General features: G+C 41.9%; 6 protein-coding genes and 2 pseudogenes across 10 annotated transcripts; 1 reads left to right on the top strand and 7 right to left on the bottom strand.

Moving 5' to 3' along the window:
- Positions 1-610: 610 nt before the first annotated feature.
- On the bottom strand, positions 611-1,301 carry LOC144390855 (histone H1 pseudogene; annotated as a pseudogene). The gene has a single exon (XR_013454648.1). The product of XR_013454648.1 is annotated as a histone H1 pseudogene (transcript).
- A 2,074-nt stretch (positions 1,302-3,375) lies between these two features.
- On the bottom strand, positions 3,376-4,832 carry LOC144390853 (histone H3). The gene has a single exon (XM_078097321.1). It carries the CDS (start codon positions 4,794-4,796, stop codon positions 4,386-4,388), a length of 411 nt encoding a protein of 136 aa, XP_077953447.1. The 5' UTR covers positions 4,797-4,832; the 3' UTR covers positions 3,376-4,385.
- Positions 4,833-6,252: 1,420 nt separating this feature from the next.
- Positions 6,253-6,677, bottom strand: LOC144390852 (histone H2B 1/2-like). The gene has a single exon (XM_078097320.1). It carries the CDS (start codon positions 6,641-6,643, stop codon positions 6,272-6,274), a length of 372 nt encoding a protein of 123 aa, XP_077953446.1. The 5' UTR covers positions 6,644-6,677; the 3' UTR covers positions 6,253-6,271.
- A 1,236-nt stretch (positions 6,678-7,913) lies between these two features.
- LOC120811094 (uncharacterized) lies at positions 7,914-12,787 on the top strand. The gene is made up of 12 exons (XM_078097317.1): positions 7,914-8,553; positions 8,819-9,025; positions 9,215-9,453; positions 9,547-9,647; positions 9,768-9,937; positions 10,280-10,474; positions 10,793-10,879; positions 11,216-11,469; positions 11,551-11,676; positions 11,910-12,050; positions 12,193-12,301; positions 12,404-12,787. Exons 1-12 carry the CDS (start codon positions 8,421-8,423, stop codon positions 12,613-12,615), a joined length of 1,974 nt encoding a protein of 657 aa, XP_077953443.1. The 5' UTR covers positions 7,914-8,420; the 3' UTR covers positions 12,616-12,787.
- LOC120820917 (uncharacterized) lies at positions 12,671-15,385 on the bottom strand. Of its 3 annotated transcripts, none has more exons than XM_078097319.1 (6): positions 14,678-15,385; positions 14,428-14,561; positions 14,017-14,164; positions 13,673-13,921; positions 13,293-13,563; positions 12,671-12,985 (listed from the first exon to the last, which is right to left on the bottom strand). In XM_078097319.1, exons 1-6 carry the CDS (start codon positions 15,061-15,063, stop codon positions 12,788-12,790), a joined length of 1,386 nt encoding a protein of 461 aa, XP_077953445.1. In that variant the 5' UTR covers positions 15,064-15,385; the 3' UTR covers positions 12,671-12,787. The 3 variants fall into 3 exon arrangements, 2 of the variants coding, with proteins under 2 accessions (XP_077953445.1, XP_077953444.1); XM_078097318.1 differs by having other exon boundaries at positions 14,017-14,188; positions 14,678-15,200; XR_013454645.1 differs by lacking the exon at positions 14,017-14,164 and having other exon boundaries at positions 14,678-15,149.
- Positions 15,386-15,985: 600 nt separating this feature from the next.
- LOC120809491 (histone H2A) lies at positions 15,986-16,515 on the bottom strand. The gene has a single exon (XM_040163333.2). The coding sequence runs from the start codon at positions 16,498-16,500 to the stop codon at positions 16,117-16,119; it is 384 nt and encodes a 127-aa protein (XP_040019267.1). The 5' UTR covers positions 16,501-16,515; the 3' UTR covers positions 15,986-16,116.
- Positions 16,516-17,359: 844 nt separating this feature from the next.
- LOC144390851 (histone H1 pseudogene) lies at positions 17,360-18,812 on the bottom strand (annotated as a pseudogene). Its single transcript, XR_013454647.1, has one exon. The product of XR_013454647.1 is annotated as a histone H1 pseudogene (transcript).
- Positions 18,813-20,878: 2,066 nt separating this feature from the next.
- LOC144390849 (histone H4) lies at positions 20,879-21,243 on the bottom strand. The gene has a single exon (XM_078097316.1). It carries the CDS (start codon positions 21,213-21,215, stop codon positions 20,904-20,906), a length of 312 nt encoding a protein of 103 aa, XP_077953442.1. The 5' UTR covers positions 21,216-21,243; the 3' UTR covers positions 20,879-20,903.
- Positions 21,244-22,488: the final 1,245 nt, after the last annotated feature.

Below are 22,488 nucleotides of genomic sequence, written 5' to 3'. Positions count from 1 at the left end.
TTGCTTATCAATTTAAAGCACAAACTGCCTTGTTGCCTGATCTGCATCCATGGTTTGTTTGCTAAAAGGAGTACCAAAAACACACAATAGTGGCTATTATGGTGTATTAGGAAAAATGTGTATTGTCCAACTTATTTCTAGGGAATCTATAAATCTAGGTGAATCTGTTCAATTTAACGGGAGCTCAGAAAGCGCAGGAAGGCAAGGTTGAATATAAATGGAAACATGTCTGACGACATAGCAAAAGTTTGGGCAGGATAGTGTAAAGACACCAGCAGTGGGTCAAAGGTCTCATGTGTGTCTGTAGACACTAGGAGACATCAACCAGAATGAGCCAGTTAGTCTAGCAGCAACATGCCAGAAAGAGGGACAATAGTGGGACAACATCAGGATAATCACAATGAGGGTGCTTTAAATAGAGAGTCTGTCAGATAAGTAAACGTGTTGGAGAAAATAGAACACAGTTCAAACTGAAGTGCGTTCATCCACAACAGTAACAGTATCTTTGATTAGAGGTAAACATAAAAAGTATTGTGTTGATAATTTAAGAGAAGGAAAAGCTCTTTAAGGAGGGATTGGGTGGCTCTTAAAAGAGCCTTTTATAGAAGCATTGGTTCTTCAGACTGATATCAGTTTACTTCTTCTTGGGTGCTGCTTTCTTGGCTTTGGGCTTAGCGACCTTCTTCACTGGAGTTTTCTTGGCTGCAGGGGCCATTTTCACCACCTTCTTGGGGCTCTTGGCCACCTTTTTAGGGCTCTTTGCTACCTTCTTGGGGCTCTTGGTCACCTTCTTTGCTGCTGCGGGTTTCTTGGCCTTCTTCGGTGACTTCTTGGCGGCTACAACTTTCTTCACTGCCGCTGCTTTTGGCTTTTTGGCCGCTGCGGGTTTCTTCGCTGCGGGCTTCTTGGCTTTAGGAGCGTCTTTCTTTGCCGGTTTGTCTGCGGTGGTCTTGCTCATCTTGAAGGAGCCGGAGGCCCCGATCCCCTTGACCTGGACCAGAGTCCCCTTGGCCACCAGGCTCTTGATGGCGGTCTTGACGCGGGCCTTGTTCTTGTCCACATCGTATCCTCCGGCTGTCAGAGCCTTCTTGACGGCGGCAGCAGACACGCCGCTCCGCTCCTTGGATGCGGCCACGGTTTTCACGATGAGGTCGGAGACGCTGGGACCGACCTTCTTCGGCTTGGACGCCTTCTTCTTGGCTGCTTTGGGCGCGGCGGCGGCTGGAGCTGGAGCTACTTCTGCCATTTCGTCCCGTTGTTGTGCGTTTGTGTCGTCGAGGACTCGAGAGAGTGAGGCTGATGAAGAGCTCAAAGCAGCGGACTGAACTTAAACGCACCATGAGAACCGTAGAGACTCAACCCAGCCCGGAGCTGCTTGTGCAGTCTGAAAGTCGAGTCACTTGTGTTTTCTCTCCACTGATTAAAGACTAAAAACTAAATGTGCATCAGGTGCTGGAGGCTGAAGGTGGAGGAGCCGATAGCGGACTAGTTTCTCTTCATGTTCAGGTAACGTAGAAATCTGATGATCGATGCGTTTTGTTTGAGGAGCCTCCAAACCTCACCTACTCAGCGCCGTGGACAGCAGTGATCAGCGGCTTTTCCCACTCATTTCTCTCTTAAAAGTATTTAAAATACATCAATTCTCCATCAAAAGTGGGTTTCCAAACTATCCACATGTTGGTTCAGGGTGTCAACGTAAAACAACCATCAGATTTTGATCAGTATTTAATAAACTGTACTTTTTTTGGAAGCAGCAAACACAAGGATGGTGGTTACAGTTCAATCAGACCTCCCATCACAGCTGCTCACTGTGGACATGTCTTCTGCTAATAGTACCTTTTACTATACGTAGTTGCAACATTTAATCATCAAATATACTGACCCACTAATGTTAGTTTTTTGGCGAGCTTTTATTTGCATATAGGTCGATTATTGTAAATCATTATTTCTATTGTGCTGATGAATTCTATCAGCACAGATGCATTTACATTTAGGTGAACATAACACATGTAATCACTATTATGACTATCATAGCTCGAGACACTATAAGGTAAAATTTATCTCTTAGTTGTTTTCAGTTTTTATTTCCTAAGAAATCATGTTATTGATGTATAATATACATAGCTCAACTAATAATCAACAAACACACTCAAAATCAAAGTTAATCATTACTATTATTATTGTTAAATAGTTCAGTATTCCTAAGAAAAAATTCAAAAATAGTTAGTTCCAAACCTTGTATGAGTGTGGAACCTAAAATGCATTGAGTACCATTCTGAGCAAAAAACACTAAAACAATTCAGAAGCAATAATATGAAATTAGAATGACAATTGAGTTTTATGGCGTATCTCAATCATCAGCATCCACCTTTTTACAAAGGAAGAAAGGAGCAATTTGTGGATTAACGATTGTATTCAGACTAACACTCTTGACACTGGCAAAGGTGAGTGAAAAATTATAAATTATAGGTAGGCCTGTTTATATTAATAATAATATTAATAATAATTGTGTGCAGCACGCCTATAAAATAAATTAATTAATTAAAAAAACATTGAAATTATAATAAATTATATACACATACTTATATATAACTTATATAATAATAACTAGAAAATGCATTTCCTGCTGAAAATGCGTTGAAATGCGAATGGAATGCTCACTGTGAGCAGCCTTAATAAACAATGCTTAATGAAAAAATTACTTTTGTTATTTTATTCATGTGTATTTATATTATGTGTATCCATTGTTTTGCTTTGAAAGACTACTGTTTAAGCACTTTATTTGTTGCACTTTTTTGTTTGATAATGAAAAATATTTTTACCTATCTAAACTTGTCATCTTTTGCTGAACATAAATAATTAAGTGCTCTTAAGAATACAATTATTAACAATATAGGTTAGGTTTCAGTTAAGAATTAGTTGAATACCATTGTAATCAAAATGTCAATCAACCCAAATTGTTCAAATGTTAAACACAGGTCTATCAATTAGGCTATATTGTGGTACATAGACAGTCATTGAGACACAGCAATAGCTTTCTGGTTGAATGTTCAGCTCAAGTCTAGAAGGCCCCACAAGTCATGAGCAGATGAACATGAATCAGAATAAGTTCAGGCATACGACCCAAAAATACACTAGAATGCATGAAATAACGCAGGGTACAACACGGGTACTACACCAAATGAATACCAAGTTCCTGATATTTGAGCCACCAACGTGTGTGGCTACGTGCGCGGCAATATTTTGGTCACCCCCCGACAAAATCTGACTTTTGTCGGGGTTTTTTGAAAAGTTGGCAGCTCGGTGTATCAAAAGGAGGCATATGATTTTGACACGCAGGACAAAATCACCAGTCAGCTACCAGTGTTGTGCTCATTGAAGTACGTTGGTATTTTATTCATATGGAGCGACTTCTCAAATCATGACATGACAAATAGATCCTAGCGTTCTGAACACTGGTTATTTACAAGGAAGTCAACTGTTTATAGAGAAGGTGTGTGTGGTCCTTAAAAGGTCTGCACATTATTCAAACAGAACTATGCATTGGAATCTGCATTGATTTTGATGTCCTATTTTCATCATTACAGTAATCAGCTCCTCAAAGAGAGTGTGTGGCCCTTAAAAGGACCGTTTGGTTGTTGGTAACAGAAGTCTGTGTTTATCCTCCGAAGCCGTACAGGGTGCGTCCCTGTCTCTTCAGGGCATAGACCACATCCATGGCGGTCACCGTCTTCCTCTTGGCGTGCTCGGTGTAGGTGACGGCATCGCGGATCACGTTCTCCAGGAAGACCTTGAGCACACCGCGGGTCTCCTCGTAGATCAGACCGGAGATGCGCTTCACTCCGCCGCGGCGAGCCAGACGGCGGATAGCGGGCTTGGTGATGCCCTGGATGTTATCACGGAGGACTTTACGGTGACGCTTGGCGCCTCCTTTGCCGAGTCCTTTTCCTCCCTTTCCTCTTCCGCTCATGTTCACTGGTTGGTTTGGTACAAAGATGATGAACACAAGTCCGTTCACAGATATGTAAAGCCAGTCTGAGGACGTGATGGAAGACGAAGGCGGGGCTATAACGTCGTTCTGCAGCGCCTCCTGCTGAACGAATGTGTGTTTTGTTGTCTTCTGCAGGACCAAAAAAAAGAAAAGATCAAGCCGAAAGAGTAGACTTCTACCATTCCCTAAACACATCTGTTACATGGTGAATTTTGTGAACGGCAAGATTTCTACTCAAAAGTACTTGATCGAACTCTAAATCAGCAGATTTTCATTTGGACTTGACTAGATGACTTCTCAAATCATGAAGTGATGGTCACGTTAAGGAATAGTTCTTTACAGAGAGTGAAGGTGGCTCTTAAAAGAGCCGTTGTTGGGAGTAGAATCAGGGGGTTTAAGCTCGTTCTCCGCGGATGCGACGGGCCAGCTGGATGTCTTTGGGCATGATGGTGACCCTCTTGGCGTGGATGGCGCACAGGTTGGTGTCCTCGAACAGGCCCACCAGGTAAGCCTCGCTGGACTCCTGCAGAGCCATAACAGCGGAGCTCTGGAAGCGCAGGTCGGTCTTGAAGTCCTGAGCGATCTCTCTCACCAGACGCTGGAAGGGCAGCTTGCGGATCAGCAGCTCCGTGGACTTCTGGTAGCGACGGATCTCCCTCAGGGCCACGGTACCGGGCCTGTAACGGTGAGGCTTCTTCACGCCGCCAGTGGCCGGGGCGCTCTTACGGGCGGCCTTGGTGGCGAGCTGCTTCCTGGGGGCTTTGCCTCCGGTGGACTTACGAGCGGTCTGCTTGGTTCGTGCCATGATCGTCTCGTCTCGCTCTTGTTAAGAGAAGTGAACTCTGAGAGGAGACACCCGGCTCTTAAAGTGTGGACCGGCTGTGGAGCGGTGACGCTGATTTAGACCTCGGCTTCTGATTGGTGGAGGACTCCTCCTGGAGCTCAGCCGCGCCTCCACAAGAGAGTCTCCGCTGCTCATTGGCGGAAAACTATTTCAAACTGTCCGCCAAGAGCTGCCCGCCCTCGGTTATCGTGCCTGGAGCCGCCCGGCTCGCTCCACGGACACCTGCATTAGGGTTGTCTCGACTATATATTTATTATTGCCAATGTCAAGCTCTGAAACATTTAGTCCACGGCTATAATTTCGTGACGGATTTCTTATCAGAGCGACGACCTGAGGAAAAATAAACTTTGTGTGTCTGGTGTTTCTGCCGTATAGTTCTACAAAGAAATGCTTCCAATCATCACTAACGGATCCCATATATGAAAGGACGTGACACTTTTTGCTTGTGAAATGACTCCTTTTATTTCTTCTGTCAAAATACAAACATAAAACACCACCGTAAGAGCTTTTTGCCTTCTTGCATCCAGGTCCATTAAACGATTAAAATGTTCAAGGAATATCTGCATGAGTCAGTAACAAGATCCGTAGCCGTACAGTCAAGCTCACATATGAACATTCCTTTTGCATTCTCAAAATGTCCTATTCCTTTACCGGAAGGTCTATGGGATTATTTACCATCACACATTTTGAAATAGCAAGATATGACAAGACTGTTAAAAAAAAGACAACATTTTACAGGAGCTTGACGCAGCTGATGGCATCACCCTACTCTTACATACCAGAAGAAATGCAGTTCTCGATAAATACACCTCAAACCAGAAGCATTGAATCAGACAGGAGGTACAGGAATTAGGTGGCAATTGCTTATGAAAAGCTTGCACAGCGTAGCAGAAAACCCTTAGTTTAAGTGGTTAGAGTGAGCAACCTACAATTACAGTTTTAACACCATTACTAGCATTCTCAGTTCTGCTTGAGTGTATTTTGATAACTTTCTATTCATTTCAATATTGAGAAAAAGCATCAGGAAATGTTCTTTAGAAGAAGTGGGTGGCTCTTAAAAGAGCCTTTGTGTTGGTGGTCTACGTCACCCTTGATGTGTTTCCATTTATATCCAACCTTGCCTTCCTGCCCTTTCTGAGCCCCCGTTAAATTAAACAAATTCACCTAGATTTATAGATTCCCTAGAAATAAGTTGGACGATGCACATTTTTCTAAGGCAACAAGGCAGTTTGTGCTTTAAATTGATAAGCAATCATTAAACAATTTAAAATTAATATTTATAACAGATGGAATTATGAATAATTTAAGGAAATAATGTTCCATTTTAAAAACGAACACATGAGGAAAGAGTTTTTAAATACAAGCATAAGGAAATCATCTTTAGAAGAAGTGGGTGGCTCTTAAAAGAGCCTTTGTGTTGGCGGTCTAGATCAGGTTTACTTGGAGCTGGTGTACTTGGTCACGGCCTTGGTTCCCTCAGACACGGCGTGCTTGGCCAGCTCGCCGGGCAGCAGCAGGCGCACAGCGGTCTGGATCTCCCTGGAGGTGATGGTGGAGCGCTTGTTGTAGTGAGCCAGGCGAGAGGCCTCGCCGGCGATGCGCTCAAAGATGTCGCTCACGAACGAGTTCATGATGCCCATGGCCTTGGAGGAGATGCCGGTATCGGGGTGCACCTGCTTCATCACCTTGTACACGTAGATGGCGTAGCTCTCCTTCCTGGTCTTCCTCTTCTTCTTGCCGCTCTTGCTGACGGCCTTGGAGACGGCTTTCTTGGAGCCCTTCTTGGGCGCTTTCACAACCTCCGGCATGATTGGAAACTTCTCTGTAAACTGAGAATGCCTCAATTTCGACAGCACGGTGTTCATATATGAACTAGATGCAAAGTACACTGTGCTGTTGCTCGAGCGTGATTGGTTGCCTTCTGCGTGATACTGCGCATGCGTCACAAACATCGCATCTAAACGGATTTCTCTATTGAGATTGAATCACTTTAGTGATCTTGACTTAACACAAGATTGTTTTTTATTTGTCGTTTCACAACAGAGTTGCATGTTGAGAATCATGTTGTATAAATCATTGCATGCACTGAAATCATCTAATGACCGTCACACAAACCATTCACAATCACAGGGCACCCTGTTGATAATTACATATACACAAACTTCAATTCCTGATGTGTAAAGACGTGACACACATCTGTTTTTCATTCAGAATAGAGACAAATGCATGTCTATTAGTCATAACTAAATATTATAGGGCACCTTAATAGGACTTTTTGGCATTTAGCACACTGATCTGTGAAACATGTATAGTTTATATTCATATTCAGATTATCCTGATGACTGACGTCTAGTTTAAATGAACGTTTGAGTGAGGATTCATTTTTGAGGAATCAAGGTAGCCTAACATCAATCATCGGGTCAATTTGAAATTAGTTAATTAGATCGACTTTGTTGATATCACATTATAGGAATAGCACAATAATTATTGTGCTTACAACTTGAGACATGTGACTTAATTTTATCATGTCTTCTAAAGACCATTTTCGGAGGAAATCTGATAAATGTTACTCATTCACAGACAACACCTGCAGTTCTTTGATATACGAAAGCATCCAAATGTTGCTCACACTCCAGAATTTGGCCCATCCATCATCACTGAACATTTTCTTTAAATGGAGAAAATGTACATTTCAAATAAACATATATAACGGATTGTAATTTAAGAAGAATTACGGCCATTTCAAGTAAATACTGTTCCATTTGAAAAAATAAACACATCAGGAAATAGTTTGTCAACGAAGTGTGAAGCTATTTCAACATGGAGCAGATAAGGCACAAATAGCAAAACATTCCCTCAATTATGTGGAGCAGCAGCCAAGAAGAAGTGAGCTGATATCAGTCTGAAGAACCAACACCTCTATTAAAGGCTCAATCCTTCCTTAAAGAGCTTTTATCCTTTAAAACGTTTAAGTTTTATTCAGCGAGACTATTCTACAAAGAAATCTTGAATAATACATCTACCTTATTCGTCAGACACTCGGTCTTTATTATACAAAAGCATCCAAATGTTGCGTACTATGGAGGACTAAAAGTGCCACAATTAAATAAATAAATACACCATTAAATAATTACTTAAATGTGTCATTCATTAATTAAAATTGGAATTAAATAAATAAATGTGTCATTAAATGTGTCATTAATTAATTAAAATACCGATTCATTGTATGTAAAATGCATATATAACTATTTCACTATTTACATTTACATTTCATGATCCTGCGTTGCAGCGCTTCATGAATTACTTAAAACTGTCAAACTGACCCATCAAAAGTTGGTAGGCGGAACATAACGCCTGATTGGTTACCCTGTGCATCAAGTCAAGACAAATCAATTCCAGATAATGGATCGCTGCAGAGCTACTGAACACATTCCAATACACTGGGTGACGCTATTCACCTCTACGTTGGTTTGGATACGCTGTTAAACAGAACTTTCATTGCAACGGCTAAAAATCAAGGAGATGACGCGGTCCTGCTAGCCCCAATGACCAAGGACGCAGACGCCGTGCGAGGTGCAGGACAAAATGTCAAAAAGTTGCCCGGAGCTGCTGAGAGAAGCAGCGAATTTGATTGAGGAAGCTCTGAGCAGAAGTCCAACGGCTCCGGCGGCTCAGTCACAGCAGATACCGGCCGCTCAATCACGTACACCTGTCCAAGGTAAGCTAAGTAATTTCATGTTAGCCAGGTGTGCTACTCATTAATGATTCGGGACACACGTGTGGGTTAAATTAGATCGACTCGAAAATGTATTTGTATGTGGTATTATGATGTTTCGTGCGCGACACGTTCGTTGTTAATTGGTGGAGCATAAAACCCGCTAGTTAGCTAATGGTGTTAGCTGGTTTGAGCATCCCAAGATAGAAGTAGAGACTGTTTTAGCTGACTGGTGACCATTGAGCGGTGACGTTTTTCTGTGTTGCAGCGGAGGTAGCAAGGCTCTTTGCGCCATACAACATTGGAGCCAGAAGGAATATGACGAGACGACCAGCACAAGTCCAAGTTAGCCGAAGAAGCTACACACATACTGTCTGTTGTTTGGCTGACCACAATGCGGATAAAATGCCAAGCGTACTGGTTATAGCTGAACTTCCTCATTCAGGACTTGGAGAGCAAAAAGTAACATTTTCAGGTCAGTGCGAAACTAGGCATTTACCAAAACAAAACAAATTGTGTTCATTGAAATTATTTGCATTTAATTGTATAGTGACTCGAACGTAATTCATTTTAATACTGTGAGTAATAGTTATCACAGGCTTATTTGCTTTGTTTTAAAGGTTTAAGGTGAGGTGAGTTATGATTTTGTTTTATTTTTCTCCAGGGAATGACCACGATCCCATGGTTATAACAAATAAACTGATTGAAGTGTTTCCGAAGCTCCAACAAGGGGGAGGCTTTGAACTTCTAAAACTTTTAGGATCTACTCGCAGTCGAAATCTTGCATTGCTTCAGTGTCCCAGCACTGGATACACCCTTGCCTATCTGAAAGATCCATCGACGATGATTGGGCAGGCTACAATCTACATACGTCCACTTCAACAGGATCTACCCTTAGATTGTGTACATAAATTTACAGAGACCTAGTTTAATACATAATCAAAACAAAGATTACTGGTGACTTTTAATCATTAATTAAAAGCCATTTGTTGTTAGGAGAGCTCACGTCCTGCCTCTGGTCCAGTCATCCCCTGCATCACTTGTCAGATGGAAGTTCCCTTTTCAGAGATGAAGCTGCACAGATTGAGCTGCAATGGGTATGTACTTCCTAAAGCAATGCGAGGGTAGCATATTCATTTTCTTTGGGAATATGTCCTCTTGGAGTGTTGTGCACACAAATAAGCCAGTATGACCATTTCGATTCTGTTCACTTCGAGGACACCCATGGAGGAAAGAGAACAAGAGGGAGGCCAAAGGGAAGAAAATGATAGTGAGACAGCCCTAGTCAGTGACAGTGTTCCAGTGAGGTCTGAAACATCAGCTGAGAGTGCAGTAGTTCCAGCAGTGATGGTCAACGAGGAGTTGGATCGCAAAGAAACAGACAGTGGTATGTGTCATCACAATAGTGTTGCTATAAGATTGTGTGTAACTGAAAAGTCAATAGAAAGCGAACACTTTTAATATAGAATTGGATAAGATAATAGTTACAGGCAATTAATAACATGCACCTGTTTTTTTTATTTTTCTAATATTTAGTTTTTGTTGAATGCCGTTTTTATGTCAACTCGGCGTTGTGACAGATTTTTAAGCTATTGGGTCCCGCGTTTTATCAGTGAAATAACATAATTTTCCTCCTGTTGTGTAGAGTGAGAGGGTATCTGTATATGCAGGTAACATGCCAACTCACAATATGTCTCTGGAATAGATAACTTTGTTGTTGTTTGTTTAGAATGGAAGATTATTGAGGAACCCACTCAAGCTGCCAAAGTTTTCAAAGAAAATCTGCTAAGGGAACATGCAACTGGGAAACCGCTTAGAATGAAGATGGATGTAAGGGAGTCTGAAGAGGACCGGGAACGGGAGCTTCTCTTATTCTATAAACAGCAGCAAGAATGGGCATGTCCACTTCATTGTACTCTGGTTGGTAAGTAATATAAAGTTTATAATATAAATACATCAGTACAGTTTATACCACTCAAGTAGCATATATGGAATTGTCCCATTGGAAAATGGGAGAATGGAATGCACAAAATTATATAATTGATAAAAAATGTTATGTATGTGAATATTGTGCACAATATACTCTTATCTGGAATAATCAATATTAAGGATGCTGTTCTAAATTACAGCCAATATAATTTTGACTATTTTTCTCCCTTGCTTGTTAAATGTTAGCTAATCAAGTTACCCGTATTTGTCTGCCACTTTTTTCCACTGTGTTATTATCAGTATTTTATTTCAGGTGATCTTGCTATCGGAGAGGGAGTGATGCGGTACTTTATGACAACAATCATATCCAAACTCCAGTTTGGATTCAGTCTAGATCTTGGTAAGTACTCGCACACGTTCTGGTGGTTGATGAACGCAGATATGTGCTGTTTAGCAGAGGGCCGGTGGGCAATGTTTTGTGTCAGGTAAATCAGTAAGTCAGTAGTAGGATATTCAGGGGGGTTGCATTTGAAGTGGTTTGGGGTCTGTAAGTCATTTTGGAGTAGGCTACAATTTTGTTTAAGTGAATTCTACAAGCAGCAATACCACAGGCCAAGTAATCGCTCGTTCCAAACAGGCACATTTTCAACGGGCACTGCACTAGTATGATGTAATTTTATGTATTTAAGAGGTTAGTTGTTGTGACTTTATTCCCTGCTCTCTTGGTACTTTACAGGAGGAATGGGCCGAACACTGCTATTTGAGGGTGAACCTGACCATCTTGTTCCAGCAGCATCAGAGGCACTTATTGAAAGCAACCTCTTCCGGGTTGCAGGAAGGATGTTGGCCCACACTTTTCTGCATGACGGTCCCCATGTTACAGGATTAAGTCCTGCTGTAATTCATGTACTGCTCAATGGGGACCCAGAAATGGCTACTGTTGTTATTGAAGACTGTCCTGATCTGCACATCAGGAGCATCATAGAACTGGTATGTAACCTAAAAGATAATTTGCCATGTAAAAAAATATTGCTTGGGCAGATATAATAAATGGTATGGTCCTTATTCTAGCTTGAACATGAAGAACTTACACCGGAACAGAAAGCCACAGTTTCAGATCTTTCCATGTCTTGGGATCTTCCGGCAGTCACCAAAACAAATCGGAGATGGCTACATAATAAACTTCTACTCCATGCAGTGAGTTCCTGCTGGTTAAGTAACAGAACTCATTGCTGTACTTGTTGAAATTATAGAATGTATTCTGAACCCTGGCTTGTTAATGTTAACACAAGAGTTTAAGTACTCGAGTTTTAATGGGTTTTTATAAGACACTTTATTGTGCTTTTATTAACATTTTGTTCTACTGTGCCAACTTTTGTCAAATTTGGGTTAAGGATTTCTGCTGTAATATGGGTCTGTCTGTCTCTTAGGTCGTTGGGAGGACCATGCGCCAAATTAAACAGTTGAGAAAGGGACTGAAAGATGTGATGGTATGGCCCCTGCTGACATCTAGGCCAGATGTTGTCCCACTTCTTTTCCCCAAAATGGCTGAAATGCAGTTCACACCCCAGGTAAGTCAGTAATTTAGTTATATTTGTGACTTAACTTAATGAATTTTACGTCTTTTTTCCATGACTGAGCTGGCTATTTTTCCATTTTCCAATAATGTGATCTGCATCTCCCTTTTTAAAATTACAATTTGTTTTCTTTAAGATGCTCCTAGAAGAAATCACATGGCCAGTTGAGGACAGTGATGATGAAGACTTTGACTTGGACACCACCTGCCGCATCACTGGCTTTCTAAGGATGTTCATTGAAACGGGTATAAACCTAATTTCTCTTTACAAATGCTTCTATGTCTCATGGATAGATATGATCAAATAAAGTTGAACTAAATGTCTTCAATCCATTGTATGACTTTTAGCTTCATCAGGTACCCTGGCCCAGCTGCTGACATTCTGGGTTGGCTGGGAGATGCTTCCTCCTGAACTGACAGTGGTGATTTCTGAGGGAACCCTTCCTACGTCCTCCACATGCTTTGAAACACTAAAGCTGCCAGCTCATTTCAAGATCTACATGGACTTTGAGAAAGCACTTGTCGCTGCTATAAAAAGTACTGGATTTGGGATTGTTTAAGTATTTTCAGACACAAGTTCAGTGTCTTTGAAAACTGATTAACACACTGCAGCAGTTGACTTTTTATTTTATTTTTATTCGGCATATATATATATTTTTTTTTTTTAAAGGAAAGCAAACTTTCAGTTTTTGACTGCTTGTTCTAACACAAAAAATAAAAACGTGTCGGACATCAGTCTAAGATTCTTGATAACACTTCCACAGTCTCTACATATAGTCTAAGCGCATCAGTAACAGAAACTCCTGGAGCTGGCAAAATTGCAACCTCTTCATCTGAGAGCTCACGGGCCAGCTGAACCTCGGGGACTGACACAGTGCCTCCATGAAGGCTGTGAGGTCCGTTCCAGTCGATCCCATACTCTTCAGGAATCTGAAAAGATGACAAGCATAATCAAACTTGTACTTAAAAATAGTTTGACATGTCCTAACACAAGATTGTTATTTTTGGTCACCAAGTCAGTGAGAAATTGTTAGTTATTAAAGTTTTGTGAAATAATACAGCTCTAGTATGCACTGTAGAAACTACAGCTCACAGGTTGATCTTTAAAAGCTTGGGAGATTTTAAAGACAATATAGTAAATGTTCCATTTAAAGTACCACATTTAGCACAATTTTTTTCCTCCCATAATTCCTTTTGGGCAAACACTTTAGAAACGTGTTTAAAGTTGATTGTTAACCTCAGTAGGATCCTCCTCAGGGCCTTGCTCTCTGTAACGTCTCCAGAGTTGCTGTGGTGACTGATTCCTTTCAGTTCTCAGACCGTGAAAGTTCCAAGCATCTCGAAAAGAGTCTAGGCTTTGCTGAACCAGTGGAAGGAAAATCCGGTGCAGAGCGAAAAGATGGACTTCATTGTCTGGATTCAGTGTTCCCTGATCTTCCAATGAAGTAAAGATCTGATAGAAGAGGTCCAGGGCATGTTCATAAACATCTCTCCACATCCTCTCTATTCTGTGTTTAGGATAAAATTGTCAAATTGTTAATTTATGTGACATATGCTAAAGTACATTCAACTGGTATGTTAGTTGTGTGAGCCTAGTTGCCAAACATATTTCTTTACCGCTGATTGTGGACACTTCTGCCTGTGATGTGTGAATTCCTGTCGGTACCTCTGCTTCTGATCATGAATTCTGCTACATCTGCATTCTCCCCCCCTTTATCAGACCGTACCCTTGATGGCAGCCCATACTGCTCAACAGCGGCGATAAAGCTCTGTAAGACCGTATGAGCTCTGTTATTGCCAGCCACAGTCAGGTAGACCACTAAACGACTGAATCCATCCACCCCACCGTGGACAACAAATCTCCACCTGTTGCAAAGACATGAAAAGATACAACTTTATTGTGAAACAATTGTAATGAAACATCTAGAACGATGAATTGTTTATCTGCTAATATCACTGACCTGATGAGCTTATGGTGGCCTTCTATATGCCACAAAGAGTTTGGGCCAGGCACAAAATACTGCCGTCGCCTTAATACACGCAGCCTCAGACGTCTCATGTAGACTCCCTCTGCATCTACTCTGCGTAAAGACTCTTGCAGTCTTGAGACTGAGGGGAGGAACATCCGGACAGCTGAGAATATTACTCTCAGATATTGTTCCACCTCTATTAAACAGGAGGCTAAAAATCACAGGACATGTCTATCCTGATGATAGAAGTCAGCTGTCCTGAAATGTGTGTTTCTCTTCTATTATACACATTCTACATCTCAGAGGCGATGTCTTTCCAAAAGCGGGCTTCCTTCACCTTTCAAAAGGGCAGAGCTCCGAATTAAAAATACATTTAAATAATGCCCATATTATTATACTCACTTGGAACACGCACACCTCTTGCATTCAGGTGACCACGCATTAGCTTGTAGCCGGTGTTTGGATGACTTCTGTGAATTTCACTTACAATATGGTCCAATTCCTCATCATTCACAGCTGAATAGAGATCTGTTTTTCTGTAGAAACAAAAAAAACACAACATCAAGTAATGTTACCTTAAACGCCATATTCTTTCAGAGTGTATGAGAGCAGCAATTCATAAACAGAAACCTCATGAATTTAGTGTAAATACCTTAAACTGTGTTGTTGCATGCACCTCCTGATGGTCCTCTTTGACACTCCGAACATCGCTGCGATTTGAACTGCGGGAACTCCACAAAGAACTTGATGCTCCAGAACTGCACTCGGTATGTCAAACGGCAAACGCCCCGGTCCCTGTGTGTGTTGGGCCTGATGCGCCCTGGTACCAGAGAAGCGGTGGACAACTTCTTCTAGATTTGTAATTACTCTGTGGTCGATATCTTCGTCAGAAAGTGCGGAAATGACTCCAACAACTTCAATAAGTTCCTCTGCTTTACTAGCTACATGCTCGGACTCAGCAGGTCCTGCTTCTACATCCCCTGCTAAGTTTAAAATGTCTCTCACCAACTCCCTGGAAAGTTCACGGAGATCCTCCATGTTTCTATCCAGGTACTTCAGACCAAAGCAATGGATCAGACTAGATTCGCGTTAGCCCCGCCCACTGACTTTGATGGGTCAGTTTGACAGTTTTAAGTAATTCATGAAGCGCTGCAACGCAGGATCATGAAATGTAAATGTAAATAGTGAAATAGTTATATATGCATTTTACATACAATGAATCGGTATTTTAATTAATTAATGACACATTTAATGACACATTTATTTATTTAATTCCAATTTTAATTAATGAATGACACATTTAAGTAATTATTTAATGGTGTATTTATTTATTTAATTGTGGCACTTTTAGTCCTCCATAGCGTACCTTCATATTACACATCTCATGCTACAATCAACTTAAATTCTAAAGGAATATTATATCTTTAGAATTTGTCATCAACTGCCAGGCGTCTGATTCATACGGCAGTAAAGTCAGATGTTGAATCAGGAATCAGGAAACATTTATTACCAAAATATGTCAAACATACAAGGAATTTGTCTTGGCGGTTGGTGCGCGACAGTAGACAGTGTGACAATAGACAACAAGACAGCAGTGCACAAGTAATAAAGTAAAGTAAAATGCTAATGCAATGGGTTAGTAGAATAAGGCTATGGGTTAGTATAAAACAATGGAATAAAGTTAGTTAAAAATGTAAAATATTAAAAAAAGTTAAAAAACATATTAAGCATAAAGTGCACTAGCGAACAAGTAAAGTGACCAGTGACGACAAAGTGATAAATTACAGTTAAAGTGACATGTGCAGTGTGAAGGGGAGTGACCGGTGGAATGTTATGAGGGGGTTATGAAAGTAAATCCATCTACATCCTCAAGTGTCTGATTTAAAACTGTAAAGTTCTCAAGTTAGCTGCAGTGGTGTCCTTTCTACCTGATGCATTAAAAGGTTGTGAGGTAATGATAAAGTTGTGACTTTATTAGGATGACCTTAATAAGTAGGACCACGTAATAGACAAAGTATGAGGATCACAGCTCTTTTCGTGTGGGTGGGTGGCTCTTAAAAGAGCCTTTGTGGTAGATGGAGGTCTCCGGCTTTACTTCTTGGCGGGCTTCTCGGTCTTCTTGGGCAGCAGCACCGCCTGGATGTTGGGCAGCACGCCGCCCTGAGCGATGGTCACTCCGCCCAGCAGCTTGTTGAGCTCCTCGTCGTTGCGGACAGCCAGCTGCAGGTGACGCGGGATGATGCGGGTCTTCTTGTTGTCGCGGGCAGCATTTCCAGCCAGTTCCAGGATCTCAGCGGTCAGGTACTCCAGCACGGCCGCCAGGTAGACTGGGGCTCCTGCGCCGACACGCTGCGCATAGTTCCCTTTGCGCAGATGTCTGTGGACGCGACCGACTGGGAACTGGAGTCCAGCACGAGAGGAGCGGGTCTTTGCCTTCGCTCGGGCCTTTCCACCGGTTTTACCTCTGCCGCTCATTGTTAGACTGTTTCAGGGAAGGAAGTGTCTATGAACGCGTCAAACACTCCTTTATATGTCCGCGGAGCGGGCGGGACGGTTCCTGACGCGCGCACCAACCAGAGAAGAGGCTCCAGACACGAAGACAGAGGGCGCGAGCTCACCGTTTTTAGCGGGCAGTTTGAAATCATTTTCCACCAATGAGCAGCGGAGACTCGCTTCTAGAGGCGCGGCTGAGCTCCAGGAGGAGTTCTCCACCAATCAGGGGCCGGAGGTCTCAATCAGCGTCACCGCTCCTCAGCCGCCCGACTGCCTCTGATGAATCCTTAAATCTGCTTTTACACATTTCTGCAATGTTGGTATTAAAAATGAATGGTAAGATTTCTGCATTACTGACTTAAACAGGAGCCTTCAGTGATATACTCCTTTATTGCTTTGCTAAAGAACAAGAGGCTCTATAATTCTGAAGCTCCTAATACTGGTTAACTTCATAAGATCATCTCCCTTTACTGTCTTCTATGTGAGTGCAAGTACATATTATGTAAACACATTCATGTAAAGTACGAGCAGCTCAGTGGTATGGTATCAATGGTACTTACATGTAAGATGATTTCCTCCAGTGTTAAATAAAATACAATTGTCACTGCAGTTATAATGGTTACATAGATCTTTGAATCATAAAAACTTGGGATACTCATCCTCGCTACTCATCGATGCTTATGGTGAGATATATGCGGGCAATGAGGATTAATGGCAACAAATCTAAATTACAAGATTGATTCCTTGTTCCCGTTTTGTATTTCATGCATTTTCCACTGTCTTTAGCAGTGTCTAAGTTTCCCTCTGGTTGATAAATTTCTTTAGATGCTCACACTTGTTCAGTTGTTGGAATTTAATGAATTCAATTGATCAGTGAACAATTGATATTTTCTAGAACGCTAAAAATAAATCTACTGCTCTAATATACATTATTTTCATGCACATTTATCAGGTTCTGATGATTTCAGACTCAACTTTTCCCTTGAAAATGTTATTCAGCTACAATAGTGATTAATCATTAAAGATGAATCCCAGCTATATTTTCAACAGCTGAATAATGAAGGAAAAGCTCTTTGAGGAAGGAGTGGGTGGCTCTTAAAAGAGCCTTTTATAGAGGTGTTGGTTCTTCAGACTGAGGTCAGTTTACTTCTTCTTGGGTGCTGCTTTCTTTGCTTTGGGCTTAGCGACCTTCTTCCCTGGAGCTTTCTTGGCTGCAGGGGCCTTTTTCACCACCTTCTTGGGGCTCTTGGCCACCTTCTTGGGGCTCTTTGCTACCTTCTTGGGGCTCTTTGCTACCTTCTTGGGGCTCTTGGCCACCTTCTTGGCCGCTGCGGGTTTCTTCGCCTTCTTCGGTGACTTCTTAGCGGCTACAACTTTCTTCACTGCCGCTGCTTTGGGCTTTTTGGCCGCTGCGGGCTTCTTCGCCGCGGGCTTCTTGGCTTTAGGAGCGGCTTTCTTTGCCGGTTTGTCGGCGGTGGTCTTGCTCATCTTGAAGGAGCCGGAGGCCCCGATCCCCTTGACCTGTACCAGAGTCCCCTTGGCCACCAGGCTCTTGATGGCGGTCTTGACGCGGGCCTTGTTCTTGTCCACATCGTATCCTCCGGCGGTCAGAGCCTTCTTGACGGCGGCAGCAGACACGCCGCTCCGCTCCTTGGATGCGGCCACAGTTTTCACGATGAGGTCAGAGACGCTGGGACCGACCTTCTTCGGCTTGGACACCTTCTTCTTGGCTGCTTTGGGCGCGGCGGCGGCTGGAGCTGGAGCTACTTCTGCCATTTCGTCCCGTTGTACGTTTGTATCGTTGAGGACTCGAGAGAGTGAGACTGATGAAGAGCTCAAAGCAGCGGACTGAACTTAAACGCACCATGAGAACCGTGGAGACTCAACCCAGCCCGGAGCTCCTCGTGCAGTCTGAAAGTCGAGTCACTTGTGTTTTCTCTCCACTGATTAAAGACTAAAAACTAAATGTGCATCAGGTGCTGGAGGCTGAAGGCGGAGGAGCCGATAGCGGACTAGTTTCTCTTCATGTTCAGGTAACGTAGAGCTCTGATGATCGATGCGTTTTGTTTGAGGAGCCTCCAAACCTCACCTACTCAGCGCCGTGGACAGCAGTGATCAGCGGCTTTTCCCACTCATTTCTCTCTTAAAAGTATTTAAATAACATCATACCGCCATCAAAAGTCGTTTTCCATTTGATCCACATGTTTATTCAGGTTCTCAATGTGAAAACAACCATCGGATGTTGATCAGTTTGTAATAAACTGAAGTTATTCCGGGAGCAGCAAACACACTGATGACGGTGAAGGCTTATAGCTGCTCGGCGGACATGTCCTCTGCTGAAAACACTTATTAGTTCAACTTGTAATCATCAAACATGTTGCCTCTTTTGGAAAGCATAAATTTTGCAATGTTACTTATTTTACCTGTGATAGTTTTCAGCTGAATAAGGAAGTCTGCACTGAAATTTAGATTTTGATAACAATGTCCACATAATCCTTATTATTGTTATGAATGCTTATTCCGATCATCATTATTTTCAAGCATTTAACATAAATTATGTAAAAGATTCAGCCCAAGCGTTCATAGCTTATTTTACTCTTCTAACTTAGTTGCACATTTGCCAGCATCGTGTTGCTGGATATTACAGTCTGCTCAATGGTAGCTCCTCTTGCACAGTTCAAATTTACAATCCAGGATTGCAAATGTCATTTTTGGTTAAAACACCAAATGAAAGTAGTCGTATACTTTAAGACCCAGATGAGGGCCTGGGGGCATAGACCAGACCTAGACGTACATGTTATAACACAGCAGCCTGGAAACCCGCACGGCCAAAAAGTCCAAGTAGCAGTCTATCATTTTCCCATATATTATAGATTTAAAGAAATATATTGTTTAAAGATCCCTTTTGAAGATGAGTACTGGTATAATCATGGACATGTAATTAGATTATATAACTTTTTGATCAATTTGCACTATACTATAACTATATTCTGCTTACAGCAGGAGATCGCAGGTGGGCTTTTTGCCGGAGACATGCAGGTGGTGTTGGATTGAATTCTGGTATCATACGTATCAGGTATCTTGATTTTTATGGCAGGTTATTTTTTGCCCATGGTGATTGAGTTTGACACCGCTCCCCGCTGTAGCCTACTCAACACTCACTCGCTCGCACATGAAGCATGGTCTTTCTCTGCGGACATTCCTTAAGGCTTAAAGCTCTGTAGTTATACGTATAACCATCTGATCCTAGCCCAGAGTTACGCATAATCATCTAGCAAAACTATACCTAACTTGGACTGTTACAATAAAACCATCCATCTTCACACCGCTTATCCTGCACACACGGTCACAGGGTCAAACACAAACATGTGTACCCAGATCTATTTGTATTAACATCTTATGAGCATTCCTGCCTCATCCGTGCCATATGAGCGCGTTTTTTCTAAAGCTGGGGAAACAGTATCTACAAAAAGAAACCGACTCAACCCCAATACTGTGAAGAAAATTTTGTTTCTCAATAAAAATCAATAATAATGTCATGTCCCATCCCATGTGTCCATAAGCACCTCAATATCCTGTCATAAGAAACCTGTCCAAAAGCACAATCACCGCCCCACTGACCTTTCCTCAGCAAATCACTTCCCACATTCAAACAATTCACATAGGTCCCTATGACTGCCATGAACTGCACATGCAGTAGGAAGCACTTGCAGGTATTTTAAATTATATTACCTACATATAACTGGGCCAAAATATACTGGTAGGCTATTCGATACATATGCACTATAGGTTTTCAACAGCAGAGGTCATATAGTTTGCGATGCATTGAATGAATGAACCTTTTTCCGATACAATTGGCTGGAAAGCTTCAGTGGTTCAGAAAGCTTCACTTTGACATCACTACTGGTCGATACGTGGGATTAATTGAATGGGCAAGTACATTTCCCCCCCTAATCTGCATTCTGGCTTGTACTCATTTTAAGATATATATAGACATAAGATGTAAATTGTAGAAAACGTCTACGGGAGAGGGTGATCAGCAATAAAATTTCAGGATCAGAGATCCTAAAATACACTTAGGGAAACCAATCTAACAAAGGCAATGTCAGGCTTCAATATAGAATTGCCCCTTCACCGGGATGGGGCTCAATAAATTATATACATTTGGTAATGCAGATTCTGAAATATTTCTGGAAAAGCAAAAGTATTACGTACAAAATGTTTCAGACATTTTGAAAACTTTCACTACCTCACTATCTTACTGGTAGAGAGAACATATGCAACAATATTGCCATTTTTCTGAGGAACTCCTTACAAGGACATCAGCTATTCAGAGAGTGCGTGGCCCTTAAAAGGGCCGTTTGGTTTGTAACAGAAGTCTGTGTTTATCCTCCGAAGCCGTACAGGGTGCGTCCCTGTCTCTTCAGGGCATAGACCACATCCATGGCGGTCACCGTCTTCCTCTTGGCGTGCTCGGTGTAGGTGACGGCATCGCGGATCACGTTCTCCAGGAAGACCTTCAGCACACCGCGGGTCTCCTCGTAGATCAGACCGGAGATGCGCTTCACTCCGCCGCGGCGAGCCAGACGGCGGATGGCGGGCTTGGTGATGCCCTGGATGTTATCACGGAGGACTTTACGGTGACGCTTGGCGCCTCCTTTGCCGAGTCCTTTTCCTCCCTTTCCTCTTCCGCTCATATTGTCAGATAAGTTTGAAACAAGATGAGCACATTGGGTCAGTTCAAGATATTTAAACCCAGTCGGAGGACGTGATAGGAGACAGAGGCGGGGCTTGATCTTATTCACATAGCGCCCCCTGCTGAACTAGACCATTAATAATCAACCTTCGTCACCTCTGTCATTGTGCCTCAGATACCTAAACATTGTCCAAAGTACAGCAATATAAAAGACAATGATGTTTGGGCTTACAAAGCCAAATCACCAGATATTATGATGCAATCGGAGGGAGGATGAAACAACCATCTGATGGATATAATGTGTTACACAGGAGTGAAAACTCCAGTTAAACTGTGTCTACCTAGCTGCAAGGAAAACCAAAGCAGACAAAAAGCTTTTGCTGAAAAAAATGTTTTATTTAAAAAAATGACTTCTTTGATATTTGTAGAACTTCTTCAAGTTCAAACCCCTGACAAGAAAAACCAGGAAAAACAAGAAAAACCCTGCAACTTACCAAAAAAAGCTTAATTTAACCGGTATAAGTATAACATATATATTTACATTTATAACATGAGAGTATGACAGTGTGCATTTTTCACACTGAAAAAGGCAAACTCTTTTATTGTTTATTGTTTTTTATTTTGACAGTATTATATTATGATTGTAAGAGGTAATAAAACCTCCCTCTATAAAAGTATTTTACTAATGGCAACCAGATGAAACAAGTATCTGTTTTTTTCGAATGTTCAGATGTTGCAGTTTTCTCATATTTAATAATGCATTCTATTGTTTAAACATACATTTTTAGGAAATGTCCACCAGTAAATCATAATCTTAATTTTGCAGCATTGTGCACCACAAGATGTTTCACTTTCAATTGCTTTTGCTGTCGGGGCTGCAAATATTTCAAATCCCTTCAAATATATTGTCTCTGTTATAAGTTAGACAACACTCAATGTGCATGTATGGCCTGTATCACTGATTACTATACACCATGTTCAGAGTTAACTGTCTAGACAAGATCGTTGCACATAAAGCATGAAACAACAGCAGCCCATAGAGTCGAGTTCTGTGCGCAGTAATTTTGTTCATAGCGGAGGGTTAACAGTGATTTCGATCCATGCTGTAATAAGCAGCGACATGAAGGTATGACTTGTTCTTTATTTTCAGGTTTACAAGAAAACACGTGGAGGATGAAGACTAGTGGTTGGTTTGGCAAATGTTTGTTTTGGTACCAACTTCTTCTTAAAGAAGCAGCCTCACTCAGGTCGCTTCCATTCTCTGCCCGGTGTTT

Source organism: Gasterosteus aculeatus, chromosome Y, assembly GCF_964276395.1.
Source record: "Gasterosteus aculeatus chromosome Y, fGasAcu3.hap1.1, whole genome shotgun sequence".
NCBI lineage: Eukaryota > Metazoa > Chordata > Actinopteri > Perciformes > Gasterosteidae > Gasterosteus > Gasterosteus aculeatus.
The sequence above is the reverse complement of the archived record's forward strand: the minus strand, read 5'-3'. Positions and strand labels throughout refer to the sequence as shown.